Below are 23,017 nucleotides of genomic sequence, written 5' to 3' on the forward strand. Positions count from 1 at the left end.
TTATGTACACCTAAGGTCCATTAAGAAAATGCATAAAACAATGATATTATAAGCTGTACATAAAACAGATGTTTACCATTGGTGCTCCTAAGTTCCTCAAGACAGAGCCCTTGAGTGACAACTATCTTTTCATTTGTAATACAATCTTTGCACAGCTCCTGACACATAATAGATGCTTAAAACTGTTACTTTATATAAACTGGCCATTTTCCATGCAGAAATACAACAGTTTTTATCTTGTAAAAACTAATATTTTTGGAAAGCATTCACCCAGCTCTTATGTGGGCAAAATTGCATATGTTTGACGGACTCTGTTTTGTACAAAGATGAGAAGTTACCATGTGCATTATATTACTCCTTCCTTTCCTTGTTTCCATAGGCGCTGAGTGAGGAAATAGGATGGGAAAGCACTCGATGTGAACGCATGGCTGCCTATGGGATGGGATGTGAGGACACTGGAAGGTTCCCGTCACCCTTTCCAGAAAGATCTCTCTGTTTTACTGTTGGTGACTAAATCTGCCATCACTATAATTGCAGTGGCTCCAAACTGTTATTCCATTAACAAGCAAGCCCCTTAGTTGTGACAGTGTATTTTTCATCTTTCGTTTATACTTCCCTGTGAAATAATTTCCGATGTCAGCTAGGTGACATCAGATTTTAAAAGTGACCAGTTGGAGAAAAGAGCGTAGCTGGAAGAAGACAGGTGAGAGTCTGGCCTGGGCCATGAGAACTCGGATTGAAGACACTGGGTACCTGGCAGGAGAACACACCTGTCAAAGTTGGCAGGTGACTCGGAGTGAGGATGGGAGGTGCAGAGTCAAAGCTGGCTGATCGACCCCAGAAAAGCTTTAAGCTGTATAGCACGAGTCCCAAATGACATAGTCAGTGTACCTGACTAACACTCACCTTACCTACACAACCGTCCTGGCTATGAGGAGAATTAGGACAGAAAACTACTCAGGCCACAAGTCGCCCTCAGGATTTTACAATTTGGTGAGCAGATAGCAGGGCACACAGCCTGGTGCAGGGACAGGGTGCTTAGATATGATAAAAACAGACACAGGAATGCAGATGCACAGAGAGACCCTGCTACGAGGTTTGTCTCAGGTTTCTAGTCAGTTTTAAAGATTTTTTTAAAAGCCAAAAATAATCCCTGGTTTGGAAAAAAAAAAAAGAAAAAAAAAAAGAAGGAAGTTAAGCATTTTAGGTGAGGTGCTATGCAAAGAGATTGTAGGTCAACCTAAGCGTCTTATGTGCAGAACTGTGTTTGAAGGGGGTGTGGGCCAGAATTCCATCTGCTTGCGAACTGAAGGCCTACTATAGATTAGCTATGCTCCAGATCTCATGGGGAACAGGGGGAGATAAAAGACATGCTCTGTGCCACTTTCAAGGTAGTTATCAATATTCTATATTTACTTGCTTCCATAAGGAAATAGAGAAAGCTAAGTTAGGAGACAAAGGAGAAGCAGGCATTATAAAAAGAGAACTATAATGGAGTCAGTGTTCAAACGGTGTTTAAAGAAGAAAATTTAGAAGCCAAGATTTGAAAGTATTAGTGGTCAGTGTCCTGAGTCAATTTTGCTCTAAGAGGAGAGAGGTTACAGGACTGAGTTTGAGTGTATGATTGACACTGGGAAGGAAATACTTTAATAAGCTGAGGTGTGAGCATTTCAGTCTAGAAGCCAGCGGTGTGAGGAACAAACATAACTGAGACACAATTTTTTAAAGGTTAGTTGCTAATCTTAGTCGCATTTATTAAAAACCAAAGCTAAAATAATTCACCTAATAAGCATTTCTAATTTGCGTGGAGCCTTTAATTTATTGGCCAATGACAGCTTACTGGATACACATTTAGCCTCCGTCAACACCCATTTAATGCCTTCCACAATCTGTGAGTGCATTCAAAACACAAAACGGTATTATCAAATTCAGCCTTAAATGCTAAAACCTAGGCCTGGGTCCTAACCCACCTCTTACATTTTGTATTTAAATAACTTGAGCTGGCTTTTATATTATTGGATACATACCTTCCTGCCATAGGAAGACTCATACCTGCCTTTATGGTCCTGACGAAACTGTGGCCCCCTGAATTGTATGAAGTGACCCCAGGAAGACCATGAGCTTCTTCAGCCACCTGGGTGCACATTTTCAAGCTGGCTTTGCCTGGACTGTCCATCAGAACCAGCTACTTAAAGACCAGATGCTTCATTGAAACCTAATGAGGTTCTTCTATAACCATAATATCCAATTAGTTACATCTGCTCTTATATTTTCCTGAATCAAATTACCTAATTTTTTCCTTCGTGTGGGTTGACATCCTGGTTTGATTGCTCTTATTGGAAAATAAGAAGTCTCTAACTCATTATGTTTCCCTTTTGCCTTGGCTACCAGGAAGCTCAGTGCTTTAAAGCTCAGTAGTCATAATATCTCCCAAATTTTTAAAATTCAGTTTGGGAGTGTATTTTCATTTGCAAAATTTCACTGTATCTGTGTCTTTTGTGGTAATTACATAATATTCTTTTTGAAAGTAAGGAGGGTTTAAGAATAAAATAGAAGCCATTAAATACATTTTTAGAGTCTCTTTTTCTGTATGAATAGATTTTGATGAACTGATTGAGAAACTTTCAAGATAATTTCATAATACATGTAATAATGTAATTCTTTTTAAAATTGTGGCTGAAAATGGGCCCAAAGATCTAGAAAAGCTAGTAATGTGCAAGTATCATGACACAAAAATTGCTGGACAGGGGTAAAATAACTAAGCTGGTGGGTGACTAGTTGATGACTCAACACCCACTTCTCAAGAGTTTGTGTTCCATTTTGCCTTGTCTGATTATTTTTAAAAGTTTCTGAAAAAAATGGCTTCTCTAATTTATAAGCAGTTGAAATTAAACCCATTAGCATTAAGCAAACTGAGCACCTATGAAAAGTATAGAGAAGACTCATAGAGTGGACAGAGGCTGGGGCCGCTGAGGGAAGGAGCAGGTGCTCTGGAAGTTCCCGGGACTGTTGGGACTCTGAGGCCGGATGCCACTATCACCGCTGCCCTCCCCTCTTCTCCAGCTGCTGGACCAAGCTCTGGTCACCTTCCTGGTCAGTGGTGTGGCTGCCAAGGAATGTGAGCCGTGAGTTACGCTTTGCAGAAGTCCCACCAGGTCTGTCAGTCTGGAGCTGTGTCATTTTCCAGTCAACATACAAGCTCCACTTCCCTGGCTTCAGAAACAAGCGGATGCCACTCTGGATTCCCCAGTCCGGTGACTTAGATTCTGAACAGAAGACTGAGAATAACCCTAAATCTGATCAGTACTTATCTAATATGGTGGGTGACAGTAATAAGGGTGCTAAAGGTCTAAAAACATTATAGTTCTTAGGAAGAAAATAGTTTTGTATAAATTCAAAACTGTAATAGATTACTTAGTAGCAGATTCTGCTGTGAAGGAGCCAGTGAAAATTATTTGGGCATTTCCTGAACCTTATCCTGTTGAATGCTCATGTTAAGTGAGCTATTAATATATTATCCCCCTAAAAGTTGTTGAAGGTTGAAATAAGTTTGGAAAACACCTTGTGCTTCTCCTTGCCTTGTATGTTATCATTACACACTGGGTTCCGAGAAGTCTTATAATAAAGCAATTTGTTAAATTTAAATATATCAAAACATCCCAAACTTAAAAACAACCAAAAAACAACCAAATGCATCTTGCATGGTGCATAGAACCGCATTTGGTAATTTTACTTCACTCCATTCCATCCCATGGGAGAAACGGCCAGATTTAGGATTCACAAATCCCTGAGTATATATCTCATGTGGATATCAAGGATCTAGGGTACAGAATATTTCAGTAAAATGCTAATTACTTTTAGAAAGTCAAGAAAATAACCCTAAAGTTCACACATACCTTGGGTAATGATAAGATGTACCCACGTTTCTTAATTCACAGCAGGACACACGGTATTGAGAGCACTCCGAAAACACCCCAGTAAGTGTGCTTTTCGTTTTTTTCTGTCCGTGCCCTTGCTCTCTTCCTACAGGATGGGAGACAGGGCCTCCCGGCACAGGCCTTACAAAGCAGCGTTTCCTGGGGCTCTGCCTGGGGTTGGCAGCGTGTTTGTGTTCCTTTGGCCTTGGTTTCGCATGTAGAAAATCTGAGCTCTTCTCATTTGTGGGCACGGACTGGCCTCATTTGTCAGTGATTTAGGGGCAGAAATAATATCAGCTTGTACATATAGTGGGTTGATGTCTAGCCACTGGAGCCATTTGTGTCAGGTTGCGTGTGGGGGTAACAAGGCTGCTCGGGGACCCAGGGGGTGGCTGAGCGTCCTGCGGTGCCTGCATCCCCAGCTGTGCGCCTCTGTCCGCCAGAGGCCTGGCTGTCCCCTCTCATGCCACTGTGAGGTCCTGCCTTAGAAATGTCTGCAGGCTCTCCAATGCGTATGCAGACAACGGGGGCTCCAAGCTGATTTCAGGTGGCATGTGAAAAACATTCAAAAAAACCCTAAATGCCGTATTCTATTTGAACAAGAATTAGAAAAATAGAAAGCAGGAACATCAACCCCACAAATGTAACAAAGCTTAGGAAAACATAACAAAGGAGGAAAGGATATCTTCAGGGGGTTTTGGGTAGTTAGTGGAATAGTAATGTTTAGTTTTGTCTCATATGTTACGGGGCGTGTGACTATGATTTAGTGTCTAAGTGAGGATGCTCACGGAGGGGAATGGGGCATCATTTCTAATTAATCTCACACCACAGGTGCACCCTGGCACTCTCTGGGCACGTGACCGTGCTCATTAAGAAACAACTGCTGAAGGCTTGACAGTCTACTTAAAACAAAATTTTGGACAGCAGATAATATAACAATGAGAAAGAAGAGGAAATAGTACAACAGACAAGTAAATGAGCAGCGTTATTTACTGTTCTTTTTTAAACTTGCCGTGTGCCCGGTTATCTCGGCAGCACTTGATCAGTATGGATGGTTCTGTCTGCAAAGGTATCAAAAAGATGCATTCTCCTGAAATGCATCCACACTGAACATTATTCATTTGATCTTCCCATTGCTTTGATGAAAATGATTCCAGAAATACAATACCATTGTAAAACTTTATAAGGAATACGATGATCGCAACTGAAGGCAGGATCAGTACTGGCTCAAATGACAGGAAGGCGGACATGGAGAAACAAACCCAAATTTCCAGCCCAAGATTTTCCCTTCTTCAGCTTGGAGGGATCCCGGCCGAAAGACTGACCGGTACGGTCATTGATTCATTATTACTCAACTCGTGTAAAGAATTAAAGTCACTTAAAAAATATAAGGCAACAAAGGAAATGAAGCAAAATATCGCAAGAGGTGAAAGTTTACTGTGTGTTTTAAGACCAAACAAATATTAATGATGATATAAAAGAATTCAGAAGGACCAAGTATTAGCAATAAGCTTTAAAAACATAAGCTGATTATTAGAGCATTTCCTAAATTTGCCCGTGCATTTTTTTTTTTTAATCTGGAAGGATTATATTTATACCTAGTGCCCTGGTTCTGCTGTTTCTATACTTGTAACATGGAGCACAGAGGCGCACAATTGCGTGCGTGCACACACACACTTTAAGTCACTCAGATTAGGAACAATTTCTACTATAAATGAATAGGGAGTTAGAAGACATTCACACAAATAAAGGATTTCACGCATTGCTATTCCATCAGCAGAGAAGTTCACAAAAGTCCACTTAAGCCAGACTTCTGACTGCTTTGTGTAGCCTGAGTCCACGGGTAATGTTGAAATGTGGCCCCACGTTAGACCTGGCTCTGGGCCCCAGGCGTCCTTCGTAGGGGTGCGATGGATGGAATCTGTGCTTTGATCCGCCAGCCTCAGCTCTTCCCTTGTTCCAGCTCTGGGTCCAGAGCTGCCTTCTGTCTACCAGACTGAGCTGGGCGGCGTCTGAAGGAATCTGCTTAGCCCACTGCCTTCTCTAAGCTCAGTGGCACAAGGAACCCTCCCACTCTAATTTCTGTGCATAATGGGTTGAGATCCACCGGCCCATGATAAATAAAATGTCATCGAGAATCAGTGATTTGTTTATGAAGGAATTTTTAAAACTCAGAAATCCTAGCTGTGTGTGTTTATGTAAAATGATTTTATAAAGAAGATTCTGAACAGATGGGAAGAGCAATTTTGGTCAATTTGTGTGCAATGAGTTGCAGTTATTCTCCCTACTGTTAATACCCCTTTGTTCTGAGTGTTTTCTCAAGAGGGTCTCATTATTTAACTGTTTTGTTTTAAAGTTGACACTTCCAGGATCATCATCATATGGTGAGTTCAGATGTCCTATTTGACTTTTCTCTACCCAAATTTGTTTCTGTAATCCACTTTTCATCCATTTACTCAGTGAATTTAAAGCAGAAACTACATGTTTACCTGTGGCTTTAACTTGGTTTTGACTTTGTATTGTCAGCATAGAATCTGAGCTGGTTTAATCTGGGAAACTGGAACATCAAACTTATCATTTATGCATGAAAGTGGATGAAAAATATCCTGTACACAAACACACACACAAGGTCATACAAATGTTTTCATTTTAAATCCAGATGCACAACAACCAAAACAGTGTATTTAAATCTGAAGAGAACATTTTATAACATTCAAATTTAGTTCCAGGATTTTACTGAATGAGTAGCAAGTTTTATTTCTATTGCAAAATGTTAACTAGTTTACGTATCACGACGAGCCATGTGCTCATCTAGACTTACCTTCTTGTACGTGGGGTTGTGTATGCAGGTGCTGTGTATGTAGAGCACACAGGCTTTCTTTTCTACTTGTTTATTGAGGAGAATTTAAAATGCCCTTGCTTCTAATCTTAATTCATAGTAGTTCTTAAATATTTTATCTTGTACAACAATTAATATTTACTTTGGAGTTCAATATACATTATTACATAGATATCTGAAAAATAAACACTTTGAATGTCTGAGTTGGTTCCAAAATCTAAGGTGGTTTTGCTTTTTACTCTTTGAATCAGAAAATTGTGTTACTGATGCTACTTAAACAAGGGAAAGCAGAATGGAAGATGTCTATCTATCTCCACATATATACGTATAGGACACACGCACACACCTATACTCATTTCACCTTATTTGCCATCTTCTTGAGAATGGGAAGCACAGAACTCTCTTATGAGCCCTTCTGTATCCTGGCTCCATATCCCACTTTTATGGGCATTGGTAACATTGCTCTTGAGATGTTTCCCCAGGCATCTCCTCAGTGGCAGTGATCTCCACATTGCCCAGAGAACACCTATGCTTGCCTTCGGGGACCTCACCTTGAAAGTCCCTTCCTTCCAGGAGCCCACACTCTCACGACAACCTTTCTGTATCTACATGTTCAATTCCACACCAGAACGATGGCTCCTTCTTACCAAGAGCATCTGTTTCAAGATCAGAGGATCTGGAGTCCAATTCAGGCTCTTTCACTATCTAGCCTTCAAAGTGGCCACTGACCTCTTTGGGTCTCACTACCCTTGTCCATAAAATGAAGATGATGCTGAGTTAATACTGTCTTAGGATCCTTTTACCTCCCAATTAGAAAGGTACATGACTGATTTTATTTCAGTTGGGAAAGAGAGGTCAGCGGGAGGTGGAAGTGGTCCTCATGCCATGTACACTGTGGAAGGGAACCCTTCTTAGAATCATTGTAGTTCACGCTGCTTTAACTAGAAATGGGGTCTTCAGAAGGGCAGGAAAGGAGGAAACCAAAAGCAGAATGCAATAAAAGTCATGTAGCTTCACACCATTAGGTGGCAATGCTAGTGATAAATAACGAAGAAAAATTTTCTGGACACTGTGCAATCAAATCTGATGTTACTCCAATTTACAAGTATTTCTCACCCACTAGGGATATTATGGTTTATATTATGGTGATGAAAGTGGGACTTATGAGGTTCCTGGCTCTTATGAAGGTAGAGATGGTATTTCTGGAAAGATGACATAACCTAACAGCATCCTTTCATTTTCAGAAAGTGTCTCTAAAGGTGAACAGAACTGTGCTTTTCTGTCTATTGCAGGCTGAGTGTGCCCACACTTCAGCAAATCCATTTGCTGAAGCCCCAACCCCCAGGACCTATACTTGGAGATTTTTGTTTGTTTGTTTGTTTGTTTTTTAAAGAGGTGATTAAGTTAAAATGGGGCCATTGGGGTAGCCCCTAATCCAATCTGACTGGTGACCTCATAAGAGATTAGGACACAGAGACACACAGAGGGACAGCCATGTGAGGACACAGGCAGGAGACAACCATCTACATGCCAACGAGAGAGACCTCAGGAGAAATCAACCCTTCCACACCTCGATCTCAGCTTCCAGACTCCAGATCTGTAAAACAATACATTTCTGTTGCTTACGTTGCCCAGTCTGGGCCACTTTGTTATGGTCGCCTGAACAGACTAATACACTGTCTGTCTAGACTTTTTTGTATAGTTAACTTAGACTAATAAGTACAAAACACCTCCTATTTAAAATTTTATCTTACAACTTCATTTATAAGTAATCTAAATGTGACAGACATTTTGCTATTCCCTGTATGAACACACACACACACACACACACACACACACATATATGCACTTGAAACGTTGAAAAGATATGTCACAATGTTATAATTCAAATTCTGTTCCTATTTTATAGATAAGCAACTGGTACACCAGAGACAAATTTCAAGAATAGAACAGCCCAAGTGCTTGATAAATATTAGTCACTAATATTCAGTTCTTGTTGCCTGTGGCCAAATGGGCAGTTGGTTGAGTGGCCTCATCGTTGCTGGTTTGCACTTGACTAAGCAAGAGAAGCTTATTGAAAACACTGATGCAGAGTCTCAGTTCCATGACTCTTTCAGAGTTTCTCCTCCCTGTGTTTGTTAACCTTTGGGTGAGGCTAACATTCTGCAAAACATACACTTCCAGTCCCATAACTGTTTCATTAACACACTTTGCCTGTGATGTAAACTCCATGTCCCCGGTTCCTGGACCAGAGTGTCTAGTGATGTCACATGGGCAGTGCCACCTTATGTCTTATTTATTTTTTCTCCATCAACTGTGAGGGCTTACTTGTAATGTCAACCTAGACTAGAAAGGCATCCCTTCCTGCAAAACTACAGCAGGATAAACCACATGGCCTTGCTTCCAAGTCCTGCAGAACACACCACAGGCCAGATGGCATTCCTGGGGCAACACTAAGAGGGGACTCTGGGTGTTCTCTCAGAAGATACAGAAGATAATGTCTCTGCATCTGCATGTGAAATCTGACTATTTTCAGACAGAGAGGTGGCTTTTTATATTAGTGGTAAGATCCCCGATATAAGGAAATAACATTTCAGAGTAGAAAAACATGGTCAAGGACATATTGGGAAACAAGCTCAGCCTGAACAGTGAAAAAAGGAAAGTCTAGATGAATCAAGAGCTAAGGCGGCTTTCTTAACCATGTGCATTAAGGATAAAACAGTCCTAGTGAAATAACAATGCCGACATCAGGTTTCTGCTAGTAGAATTTAGGTTACTGTGCACAAATATATACAAATAGTATGGCTAATTTAATTGATTGAATGGTTTCAATTTTACCAACTCTCACTTTGACTGTTTTCCTTATGGTCAAGTTTGGAAGCATTCTTAAGTATCACCACAGATAATCACTTAGGCCTACTGGCTGCAGCCAGTATCAGTGCTGCCAAAGTGAGCAGACCAAGTACGTCGTGTGCACCAAATAATTTTATTTTCTAGTGCTGCACATTGGGTGCCGGTTCCACATGTGTCCTGCTTATTAATGTACATGAGATAGAGACAGAGATAGATGGAGACAGAAAGGAAGAGGGTAGAGGGAGAAGGAGAGGGAGAGGGAGAGGGAGAGGGAGAGGGAGAGGGAGAGGGAGAGGGAGAGGGAGAGGGAGAGGGAGAGGGAGAGGGAGAGGGAGAGGGAGAGGGAGAGGGAGAGGGAGAGGGGGAGGGGGAGGGGGAGGGGGAGGGGGAGGGGGAGGGGGAGGGAGAGGGAGAGGCTATTTTAAAGTATCTAATAAGTAAGAGATAAAGAGCAAGAAACACGCTATCTACGTAGAAACGGGGCAAATTCAGTGGCTTTCATCTTTTTCATGAGGGTCCCGTGTCCACATAGCGAATGGACAGCAGTGGGAAAACCCTCTGTGACTGTTCGGATGAGCCCTACATCCTAGTCTCCATGACATCCAGGCAAAGAGATGCCATCCTTGGCCATAAAGAATGTCAAGCAACATCACAGGTTGGGTGCCGTGTTTACTTCCATTCCTTGGCCTGGTGCTAGAGCTGCTCATCACGCAGACACACACAATGCTTGTCCTCAGCAAAGAACACAGAGGTGACTTTTTGTGAGCCAGGAAGCAAGACGGTGCTGAGTCCTTGGGCAGTGCCTGGACTTTTCTAGAAGGAGGAGTGCAGCACCAGTTACAGGTGTGGGAGATTCAAGACAGAGGTGCAACCACCGGGCAAGAGGAGGTGCGCCCGTGTGCCCAGCCTGGGGGCTCAGGAGAGAGGCTGAGAAGACTTCTTCAGGGTCAAGGTGAGGGGCGCCAGGCTCCAAAGGGCTGCCCAGTGAGCGGCATCGGCGGGATTTGTCTGGGGCTGCGGCTTTCATCTCACCCATCCTCTCAAACACCCGTGAGCGTGCCAGTCGTCAGCACAGCCAGTTGGGAAGAAGTGTGCCTCCAGAGCTTTCTGGCCGGTTTTTTGTTACTGCTTCATGCCTGCCAGTTAGCATGGTGGCTGACACATAAAGTTGTCCATCAACGTTTGTTGAATGAATAAATTCAAATTCACATGGCAATGACTTAAAGATAAACCAGACAGTGCCCTTTGTCAATCTGCCATTTGCATCTGCTAATTAATTCTACAGCAGCCACTTATGACTGGTACACAATGTGGTAGCCACAGTGCTCGTTTCTGGGAGCACATAGCTCATCATGAACCCCATCCTTGAGCAGTCACTACACACACACCTGCCATTCAGACCAGCAGATAATTCTGTAAAACAAGAACTAGAGAAGCCACATTCATCCCTAGCTGTTATCACCCCAAGGATGGCTGTGAACATCCTCCCATGCATTTCCCCACATTGTGTGTTCCCTGTGTCAACTACTACAGCTCATAGGATCTGTACACACTCTTTTTAGAAAATGTTCCTTTCTACTAGATTGTTCTATTTCTTGAAGCCATTTTTATTTCTAAAAAGAAGTCAGTTTTCTCAGTGGGTTTTAATTGAGTAGCTATTACGTTTTGACACTGTGGAGGAAATAAAGTTTCAAACCTAGAGGAATTTATAGTTTAATGATTTCGATTTTATCCAGGCCTTTCACCTGGAATAATAAAATAAACACAATAGAAACCCAGTTTTATAAAACATGATAATATTTTGTGTTTAAAACAATTTCCCAAGGATCTAATACTGTGCTGGATTCTGGAGTTTTTCCCTTTCCCTGTTTTCATTTGCATGCGTATGTCTGTGTCCACGTATGCAATCTAAGCTCAGAGAGAAGGATCCTGCCAACTTTCTTTTTCTCGCACGTTTTTTGTTCTCAGTTGCTTGCTTAGGCCATGGTAGGTATCCTAAGAGATGTATTTGCAAATGAGTAAATGGTACTTACACACATCAAATCAGCCCTTGTCTGAATATACATATATTGTTTAAGGCAAAATTGCAGACAGAGCAGAACTGGATAGCATGCCCTATACTTTAAAATCAAGAGCCCTTTCTGTTTTGGAAAATACAGAGCATACAATGCAGGGAGATGAACTCTGAGCAGGGCACAGGAAAAGGGAGACTTTCAAGTTATTCTCTCTCTTCCCTCCCTTCTCTGCCACTTTCTGTCTCTGGGTCTCCCCCTCCCCCCGCCTCCCCCATTAAAATCCCGTCATAGCACCATGGTTTTTGTTTCTCTCTTGTTTTATGATGTAGGACAGAATATTTTTTTTTATTAGTGTCAAAGACAAAAACATTTCATTTTACTTCTATGTGTGAATTATGAACAATTTTTTAAAAATAACGTCTTAAAACTTTTAAAATTATTTTTTTCCTCAATACTATAAAGCATGATCATAGACCAAGGTCATTTTTTCACTATGTCTCAAGGAGTTTGTGCTCTCAAAAGCTTTGTCAAAAGTTTCTTTAGTACACATTTTTTAAAAATGTTCATCTAAAAATGAGTAGATGTTAGACTTCTGCTATTCCAGAATTAGAGGACCTTTCAATCTTTCAATATTCATTATTTTAATAAATGCTTGAGTCTGTCATCTCTATATGTTGTATGCATATATTAGGAATCTACAAAACACACATACATATGTAATTTTTAATGGCTTGAATTCCATTCATCATCTACATGTACAAGCACAAATTATAATTTAACTTTCCTTAAAATAATTGGGCTAAAAAACTCAAGTGATAACATAAAATTATATGGACTCTCAAATGTGTTAGATCTAAAATGAATAGCCTTGTCATCCTAAATGTTGAATGAGTAGCTATTTCCCTGATTTTCACTCAGTGATGAAGAGCTTTGATCTGTAGTCCCTGATAGTGGAATGGTGTAAGGACTAGAGTGACACTGGCTACACCCCAGAGCCACATCAGAGGGGACAGTATCACTTAGTTCAGTATCTTTCAAGGGCTGTCAAAATTAGTGTTTTCCCCATTCCTCTGTCTTCAAGTCTTTTTATTTTTTTACATTTTTTTCTTTTTTCTTTCTTTCTTTTTTAAAAATTGTTAACAGTATTACAGATAAGCTATTGTTTATCTTGTTATTTTTCCTAGGGATGTCACAATGATTTTTATTTCAAAATTGTTTCTTCTGAAAGAAAGAAACTTAGCAGCATGGATTCATTTGAATTTAAAAAAAAAATTCTTCTTGAACCACATGCTTTGAATGAAAAACTCACTTTCTGTTAGAATTCTGTTAGACTCTAGATAGCCCTTTACACACCTTCCTGTACCTTGTTAATATTTAGAGGTGAAGTACAACCAAAATATTTTTATGTCTGTGGTTAAAGCAGGCCCTGTATGTTTTTAGTTACCTTAAGGAACAGTAAATTGTATTATTTTTACTATTCTTTTGCTCAGCACCCAAATTAATAAATCAGTCTTTTTTTTCATTGCTCATGTCAGATAGTATATGAGCTTGTGAACATTTTGTTTCAGCTTTCAGGTCGGAACACAGTCTAATAAAAAGAGAGCCTGTGTTTCCTTTAAGGACACATCTATTTCCACAGTGAGGAGCCAAACGGGAGCGGAGCATCTGTCACAGACAGGGATGAGTGAACCCAGCCAGGCCCGGGTGCAGAGGAGGTCAGCATCTATTTTGTTGACGTTTCTGTCATGCTTATTAAATTGCACTTTTCCAAAAAACAATTATACTTTTAGGAAATACTGCATTCATTTTCAAGAGAGGAAATCTGTGTACTTCCGACGGACTTTGCCTGATAAAATTATGTTTTTAATCAGTTATTTGTGCCCAGGGCATAAGCTTTGAGCGAGTCTAATATGATTCCCAAGCCCTGCATTAGAGAAACAGCTCCGTCCCCACTTTTTGTTTTTAACCATAGAAGGGGTTTGACTGGGTGAGCGTCTTCCAGCAGTGACCGGCTCCCCAGCTTCAGAGAGCCGAGTCCCCCCTGTTCTGTTTTAATGCCACATTGAGATGACATATTGGAGAAATCACGGAAGACATTACGAAATGATGAGGCAGATCTTCCGTCTATCGGCTGTAGGAAACAAGAACCAGAGGTTTCATCGGAACTAAATGGAGCAGCAAAGATTAATTAAATCTATAAAATTCCTCAACGCACGCCCTGGCCGAGGCGTGGAAAGGAACACTTGCTATTATGTGCAAATCACCTGGAAGTGTGGAGCCATCATTTAGGTGTAAGATTCACTTCGCAGAGCAGGAACTCCACAAGAGGGTTTACTAATATATTCTAAGTAATCAGTTTTATTTATTATCCAAATGGTGAAGCCACAGCAACGGAAAGAAGCCTTGATCTTTTTGGTAACTAAGTTCTCTGTGGGCACCTTTATGAAACTGCTCGGTGGGATGGAGGCGACCAGATTTTAGCTAAAGTGAGCAGGTAGATCGCTGTAGGAATAATACCTGATCTCTTCCACCTGTCCCCACCGGCGACGTCCCCCCAGGCGCAGGAGGTTTTGATGACACAGGTGTGGAGACAGAGCCCGACCAGCTTCTGTGAGTGTTCACGCTGGAAGTGGGTGAGCAGTTACACAGACATGCGGCTCTAATGGGCCTCTCTGCATCGAAGCAGTTCCTCCAGCCACCTTCAACCCTATCATTTTAAGTGTACACATCTTCAAAAAAGCTTTAAAATTTTCATCACTTAGGGATTCAGAAGTAAAAATCTAAAATCTACAAGTCGCCTGAGCCTTACTGTTATATGTCTCTTCCATCTTAAACTGAAATGCTCCATGGCATTGTTTATGTAAAAGCTCCACTTATGGACACTATTTTTTAATCAAATATAAAATCCCCTCTTTAATGTGAACATAACATTCACCTTATCTGTTTGCTGGTTTTTGAGATATAATAAAAAATGTTAACATTAACTACTGGTAATTTTCATAATTTAAAACAGATCACAGTGAATTCATATATATGTATATATGTGTATGTATTTTATGACACAAAGATGACATTTACTAGCCACTTTGTTCCCAAAAACCAGATACTAATTGTATTCCTTCCCCATCAATAAAATAAGAAAATGAAACTATTTTGCAGCCCTTCATTCTCAATATGTATAATCAGAATAAGAGATGACAAAATAGCCACAGTGTATGGAGACAATCCAGGAACTCTGATTAACTCTTTATTTTCAAATATTTATTGTTCTTCAGAAAAAATCTTCTGCCTTTGCAAGTGGCCAACTTTATTTTGGGGAAAATTACAGACCTCTTAAAAAGCAAACACATCCTTCTCTAGGTTGCTAATTCTTTGATGCATTTCCTAGGAAATTAAATTCACTGATAAATTTGCAGGAGACTCAGGGCTCTAAGAGCCACATTGGCTGTAACGCTGATTAAACTAAATCAAGAAATCGGATGCAATAGCCCTCACTCCTTCTAAATAAAAAACCAAATAAATAGACCTTTAATCCTCAAAAAGGGATGCCTGAGAACTAAGAGTGTCACATATCCAAATACAAGAACATATTTCCAAATGCATCTCCCTTTCCTGTTTTCTAAGGTTTCAAGGGAGCATATGAGACTTACATGTGGATTGAGATTTAAACAGACTTTTCCCTTTTTTTTTTTAAAGTAACGCCCCTTTTTTTGATAGGGGTACATTCTTAAATAAACTCTAATATATTAACAGCTAGTAATAAACAATCCTCTTTGCATAATCAAGTATTTAACAGCACATATTTCTATATTTCAGTGATGGAAAAACATTTAATTGAAAAGATAGAGGTTAATTTAGGTTCACTCTAGTTACAGACACTTAGCATGAATCAGGCTCTTTGCCGAACCTCAGGCTATGCATTGCTAGGTAGCTTTTCCTTGCAATATACGGCTGCATGGATCGTGCTGACACTCAATAGTTTGAATATTTTGTGAAGGACACCCGTGCTTTTCATATTTCACCTGGCATTTGCCGTATTATTTTTCAGTTTTGAAATGGCTGTAATAAGTGCTTTTAAAATCTTGCTTACCATGTGGAAATTTTTCCTTTTAGACATCTCATTTGCTAGCAATTAAGAGTCCAATTTACCAATGCAGAGTCTACTTAAGTGATGAAGAACAAAGTAGTGTAATCATTTTTTATTTTATGAGTTGCCCAAAACTGTTCATATTCCATATTTCTAGCATTTTAGAAAAAAAGCAACAGATATAAAAATTGCTCTAACATTTTAACCGTCTTTACTGTGTATATATGTATGTGTATATATACACACAAAAAACATGACATATGTATATTTTTAAAAATTGGACATTGGGTGCTTTCAGAGGATAAGTTTATTTCCCATCCCTCAAAAAGGAAAGTACAGTTTCCTAATTCTGCATTTCCTTCCATAATGCTTTTCTGGGGCAGCACTTTTGCAATAACCGAATCACCACTATTTAGATATGGATTCGTGAATCTCATATTTTTATTCTAAATTCACGTTCACTCATCATATCTAATGCCCTCGAAGCAATCTCAAATCACTGCTATTACACGGGTCACCAGGAACCAGAGGCGCCAGCACAAATTCTTAAAAGAGGAAAGAATAAAAAGCCCTACCCTGTTAGATGATGGCGAGCTGTTTAATCAATTTAATTTTATCACTAAAGCCAGTCCTTTCTCTAAGCTGTCGGAGAGCGAGGTGGGTGGCTGTGGAGCCGAGGGCCCGTGTCCCCCCAGCCACATGGATGTCTGCCGGGCAGGCACTGCGGGGGACACAGAGCAGCGCCGCCTCTCCACCTTCATCCTTAGCACGATCTTTCTATTTCGTTAGCTCTTCATGGAGCTTCATTTCACAACAGGCCTGCGCCTGTCATCCACCTGCTCTAGCCCATTTCTTGTTCCTTTTGCCAACTTTCTGTGCACATTTCACAGCATTGGGCAGCCGCCGGTTCTCCCACCTGCCTGTGACTCATCAGCTCCCTTTGCAGAGCTACGCCTCCGATTGGTGTTCCCAGAATTCATCTTCACTTTTCTGAAACTCTGTGTAACTGATCACCCTGGAACAATACCTGATTTTTAAGAGTTAACTTATTTTGCTCTTAAATGCCTCAAAAAGAGAAAAGCCGTGCTGGTGCACAGGTTCAATTAGGCTGACGTATAAACGCTGGTTCATACAGCATTTCAAGTAGTTCTCCAAAGTTTCTCCCCTTTCTTGGTTTTATTGATGGATGCGCTTTAATTAAAGTTCTGTACTCCTGTTTATGTCATGGAATCAGTTGAATCTGTATTAGTTTTCAATACATTTCCAAATACATTTGCATGGAGAGAGCAATTAAAAAATTTCCCCCCCAAAACTTCGGTCAATTTACAAGTTATATATACTAATGAATCAAAGAGCAAATGTATTCATTATTTACAGAATGCATTTCATGCTAATGCATAGCTTCTTTTAGGAAAACCACTCATAAAAGAAAGAACAAAAATATGCGAAACAAAATATATGTGCTATTCAATAATTTAAAATACACCTACAAAATTCCTCAGGCTATTACCCTGAAGGCACTCAATGGTTCAGAGATTAATTGATAAAATTCTAAATGTTTTCTCTTTACATACTGCACTGTTCTGATGAGTATTGCCTTTTATCCTGCCCACTGGAGCTGATACTAATTAATAAAACCTTAAACCTTCACTTTTGTTATCTTGGGTTAAAATACACACTTCTGTAGTATTCGCAGATTCATTTATTTTCAGATACTGGCCGACGACTGTAAGAGGACCACACCACTGGATTTGGTTGTGCATAATTCTACCCAGAACTATAAAATAAAGAGCAGTCTCCAGGCTTCTTCACGAGAAGCGCGAGCTCCGTGGGCATTTTGCGAGAGCAGGGAGCGGCCCGTCTCTGAGCTGCCAGTGCCTCCAGCATTTTGTCAACATCTCTGAATGAAACAGAAGCAGAATAAATCGCCGTGTCTCTCATATGTTAATGGGGTTTGAGCGGACATTCCGAAATCACGTGTGTAAAAATTAGATGGTTTCCTTGTATTTTTTAGGCTTTTTTTTTTTAGCTGCCTGATCCACACAGAAGTCAAATTTTGACATTTCTTACTTGTACAGAAAATGTACATCATTCAAAATAATTTCTAAAAGACAGTTTTAACTAAAAAGTAGCACACAGAGAAGACGCAAAGAACTGTAAGGCACTGGGTCTTGATAAAATAACAGAAGGGAATTAACTGGTGGGTGGGCGAGATCCACTCAGAGTGTCTCCTTTAAAGTTTATCTGAGGGAGAAATGCAGGTTCTGGCTAGTAAGTTTTCCCCCCCATATTTTTTGAATTTTAAAGATTATACTACTTCCTGTGTGGTATAGTGACTAAAAAGCACCTAGGATAGGAAAATATTTCATTTCCGAGGCTATGGATCATATTTATTAATAATAAAAATATTGTATCAATTCCACGCTTAAGCTGTAGCTAAAGAGTTGTTATTTCAGAGCCCATAGATTCTTTGGACACTAAAAAAGGTGATTAACAAATCATACCAAAGTCCCTTTTAGAGGATGCTTGTAGAGCTGACAGCATTTCACAGCACTGGGACCTAAAAGTTACAATGCACCTTTCAGAATGACTCCTGTTCATTAGAATAGGTGGTAAAATAAATGCCATAGGCAAATAAGGTTAACATTTATCTTCACTTATTTATTCACATATTAAAAGAGCCCTTACTTTGTGCTCATAGTCAGTGGCTTCTGTTAGTACTAATAGAGCCTTCCTAAGATTCCTCCCTTAACCACCATCACTACACGCCTGGATTGTAGATTGTGACAAATACAGAGTTATAATATTCCATCAGTGTAGAGGCGGAGGCTAGTCTATTCAATCACTGCTGTTACGACTCATGAACATTAGAACATAATTTAAATTCACCATTGTCCTGGTACAAGAGGCAAAAAACAAAACAAAACCCAAGCGGCTGTAATAACTTGGAATTATACATAAACTGATCCATTCCCAGGAAAATGCAAACAACACTTAACATGTCCCATAATTGCTACGTTTTCTTTTAAGTTGATCACTTACATTTACATGGTTAGCTTTTCCCTAAAAAGTGAATGTTGAATAGTTTGATTTGACTCTCCCCCCGAAGCGCTAGCCGTCAGCAGATGCCACAGGAAATTTCACCCCTACACATATATCTACGTGGAATAGAAATCAGTATATCACCCTGATTACCCTTCCTCTCCAGGTGTTGCCTAAGAGACTTGGTATATTCAAAATAACCAAGGCGTAGCACTTTTGCATATCAGAATTTTATTGGGAATTGTTATAGTTAAGTTTCTAGTAAATGAAACCTTCCTTTGGGGTTCTTGCTTTTCTTTCCCAAAATGAGTACCTTCTCGGCTAGCATGACTGCTATTCGAAAGTAAGAAATTTGGAGAAAGGCACCAATGTCTATCAGTGTATATTTATTTCTATAGGTTGCTTTATTGTGAAATATTATTCCATACTTTTCCATTTTAAATATTTAAATAGACTAAACAAAAATATTGGGAAACATGAACCCTTGAAGTCCATAAGATAATGTCTTTTTTTCTCTCTCAAAAGTTATACCAATTATTAAATTCTGTGATTTTTCTCAATATCAATGTCACTTTTTGTTCATGTTATTTTTGGAAGATATTAACAGATGTTTCAAAATCAAATTTCAGATGACAAAGTGAGTGGCTGGTATTTATTTTATCAGCTCCCTTAGAGTAGAATTACAAAATCCCTCCCGTTCCGAAACCAAAAGGCTCTGAAATCTTCCAGGGAAGCTGTCACTTGGCTCTTGCGGTCCTGCCATGCGGTCATAATTAATGACTGCTTGATATTGGCATTATGTCTTCAAACTGTCTGGCTAATTTCTGTTCTTGGAAGAAGTCGCGAAGGACTTGAGGACTGTTTGAAAGCGAGTAGGGAAAGAGGTGGCACAAACTTATCTTAGGCCACTGAGAGGGTGGAAATGCTCTGGGGAGCATTTCCAGCCTCAGCCCTGCCTACCTGGAAAACCTGATAAATTGTAGTTGTGTCTTTGCAACTGTTCTTAGGGCTCTATATTCACTTTCTAAAAAAACAACAACACAATTTCAGATCATGGTGAGAACCGAACTTTCTCCTGCAGACTCCTGACAGGGAGCTGCCTGCGGCCCGGTCCCCCGGGAAGGAGGGCGGCCGCGGGAGGCTTCCTCCCTGCGGGGCGCACACAGCCTGCTGGCATTTGAGAGCATCGCCTCTCGGTCGGAGCAACTGCCGATTTCACATCAGCCCCTCTGAGGACGCCCCGCGCTGGGGATGGAACGGCTAACTTCAGGGCGGCTGATCGCCAAGAACATCGGAACGAGGCATCCAGACGAGTCGGTGCTAACTCGGCATGGGCTGGTCTTTCTCCTTCTCAGCTCCCCCCCCCCCCAACAAGCTGTAATGCCGCTTTCTCTTTCAAGGGTTAATTTCGGCTTCTCTCCCTGGGATGAGCCTATGCTCTCCGTAGGTCCTACTGTTTACAAACAACGGGCACCGCACTCCCCAGAAACTGTCAGCCGGTTTGGGGAGGTGACTGCCAGCGTTTTGCCCACTCCTTCCTCCAAGACAATTTGGATGGAAACGCTGGCAGGAGGTCTCCTAGGCGTTTTCTAGGGATGCTGGCTTCGGTGCGTGTTTTCTTTGGCACCGTGTGCTAACGGTGCCTCCCAGGCGGTCAGAGCGGCGCTGACGGCCCGAGTGACCAGGGAGGGAACCATCCTCCAGGAGAGCCAACAGCCCCGTCTCTGCCCCCACCTCCTCCTCACCTGCTCCTGGCCAAGACTTTGCTGAGCCCGCGCCGCTCTGGCACTGTCCCCTCTGGGCTGGCCAAAGCCCCGGGCATTTACAAAGGTGTCTGAACTCCCGAGCGCTCTGCTCTGCACTCCCATCCCACCAGCACCCGAGGGGAAGCTGCCGGACACGGGCAAGGCCCACGGACCCGAGGACCACGGGGAGGAAGAGAGGAGAGTTGGCAGGAGCGCCCCGGCCTCCAGGTCCTTACCTTTCCTCTTGGATCGCCGCCGCCGCCGCCTCTTAGACTTGCATCTGAGTTGACCGCCCAGCCCTCCGGACCCTCTGCTGGTCCCCAGCACCGATGCCATGGCTGAAACTCGGTGAGCAGCACAGGACGGGAACCCCTTCTCCACCAGTTTCCCCTCTGCTGCTCTTGCCGCGGCTGCCGCCTCTGCTGAACGCTCCTGCTTCTGCGAATCAGGGAGCGGGCTCACTTTTTAGGACAGAGCACTCGCGCGGTGCCCCCTCCTCCGGTGCCTCCGATTGCTCTGTCACTTGTTTCCAGCTGGGCTGCAAGCCTGTGATCTGAGCCCGAGTGCCAACTGCTCCAGGGGCAGGAGGGGCCAGGGAAAGGTGCGCTGGCAGGCTGGGCGCTCCGCTCTCCGCCTCCGAGCGGCTTCTCCTGGTCTGGGCTCTGCATGCAGGGCTTCTACTTTGGCACCTCTTGCTAGTTGTTGGGCACCAGCCACTTTGAAGCCAATCACGCAGGGAGCTTGTCTATTTGCTGCTGCAAAGTCTAATTAGATCCAATCACAACTGTCTGCTGGCTCTGACATCAGCACCACCAGCCCTTTGCATTCCCTGTCAGCTTGCAAACTCAGCTCCCCTTTGGACTGAGGGAGCTGCCCAGGACCCGGCGGGGAAGGAGACGGCTCAGAGGGAGGGGCGGCCACAGGGCAGAGCCAGCCTCCGGGAGAAAACCTGAGGGGGCAGCTGGCAGGAGGGATCTGCCCTGGGATCCAGGCTCCGGCTTCAGACAAAATGGACAGCACGTTGTGTTTCTGCACTCTCAGAAACACGCAGTGACTGTTTCTCCAACCAAACAGTTTTTAACTAGTTAATTCATGGCAATGCTTGTGGCATCAAGAGGGAAATATCTAAGAAATTCAGAGACCTTGCTTTCTTAGAAGGAGACTAAGATTTGCGATCCCCATGAGACAGCCTCTTAGGAGTATTCATTTTCAGGGTCTGCCTGTTTGTCTCTCCCTCTCTTTATATCCCTTGGCTGTTCCATCTGCAAAAGAGAAATATTGCATAGAGACGAAGGTGTTTGGATCTGAGTCTGATTTTTTTTTTTAATCAATTTAATTTTATTTTAAGGAGAGGGATTTCAGTTGGCTGCTCTGTTTAGGAAACAATGAAATGAAAGATAGACAGCGCTTCCATCTGATAGTTTTAGTGCCAAACGTAACATTTGGATGAAAGAAAGTAATATTGATGAGGAGGTGGATTGCAAATTAAAATAGTTTTGCATATTTTATTCAGGGCTATCCTATCTTTTTAGGACTATACAGAACCCTAAAAACTTTACAGAAATATGAGAAGGAAAAGAACCCAGCCATAATTGCATTTTGCATTTAAATCACATAAGCTATTAATTATAATAGTAATGGTTTGGAAAAAATCTACTGTAAAAGTCATTAGCAAGCATTAACATGTTGATATGAAAATGGCACACAAACACTTCTGTTATTTACTACTTTATATTCACTCTTTTCAAGCTCCTTATGGGCCTGGAAATTTCCAGATTATTTTTTTATATAAGGAAAGAATAATTCCTCTAGGGAACATTAGAAACAATTAGGATGTTCTGACTGTTGTGTGGCAAGCTGATGGGTCATGGCTCATTGGTGAAAGAGAGAGGAGGATCTTTGATTTCAAATCCTAACTCCTCTGCCCTGACTTTAAGCAAGTGATGTAAATGAGGTCTCAGTTTCCTCATCTATGAAATGGGCATACTAATAGCACTGCTTCATTGGTTTATCCGTACTTGAGAATCTGTATATATAGTGACTAGCCCAGATGAACCCCTCCCTGTTTGTTAGTCAGTACATCCGGTAAATAGTTTGGAAAGAATGGGCATACACTCTGGGCAGGCCTCAAAGCGAAGGGACATTTCACTGTCTGGCTCATCTCAGAGGAACAAAGGCAATCAAACCAGGTCTCTTGTCTGTGGTGCGTTCAGTAGTTTCATTCCACCAGCAGCACAGCTTAAAGCTGCTGATAATTCCTAGCGGATGTTGGAAATTGCGTGACTTGCCCACTTGCTCTGTACAGTATAAAAGATATTTGAAAGCATAAGCTGTATCCAGAAACGCAGCCACAGGACTCTGCCTGCGAAACTTCTGAGCTGCCTACCACACCCCTGCACTGACCCAGATTCGCCCTGCTTAGCTTGTGCCGAAAACCTGTCCCTGAGCTGAGAAACCAGGGAAAGAGGTTTCAGGCAGCATCACCGACAGCCGCAGTCACCTCCACGCTGTTGGCGTTT

At 41.7% G+C, this 23,017-nt stretch overlaps 1 protein-coding gene across 1 annotated transcript in view; it reads right to left on the reverse strand.

The window, feature by feature from the left end:
• The window catches only part of ADARB2 (adenosine deaminase RNA specific B2 (inactive)), a 395,175-nt gene extending 374,146 nt beyond the window's left edge, over positions 1-21,029 (reverse strand). The window contains exon 1 of the mRNA XM_081131940.1: positions 20,735-21,029. Coding sequence (XP_080988066.1) covers positions 20,735-20,834 — 100 coding nt within the window. The 5' untranslated portion in view covers positions 20,835-21,029. The remainder of the gene's footprint in view (positions 1-20,734) is intronic.
• Between the last annotated feature and the right edge of the window lie 1,988 nt (positions 21,030-23,017).

The sequence above is a fragment of the Miniopterus schreibersii genome, assembly GCF_964146895.1.
Source record: "Miniopterus schreibersii genome assembly, chromosome: 1".
Classification (NCBI taxonomy): Eukaryota; Metazoa; Chordata; class Mammalia; order Chiroptera; family Miniopteridae; genus Miniopterus; species Miniopterus schreibersii.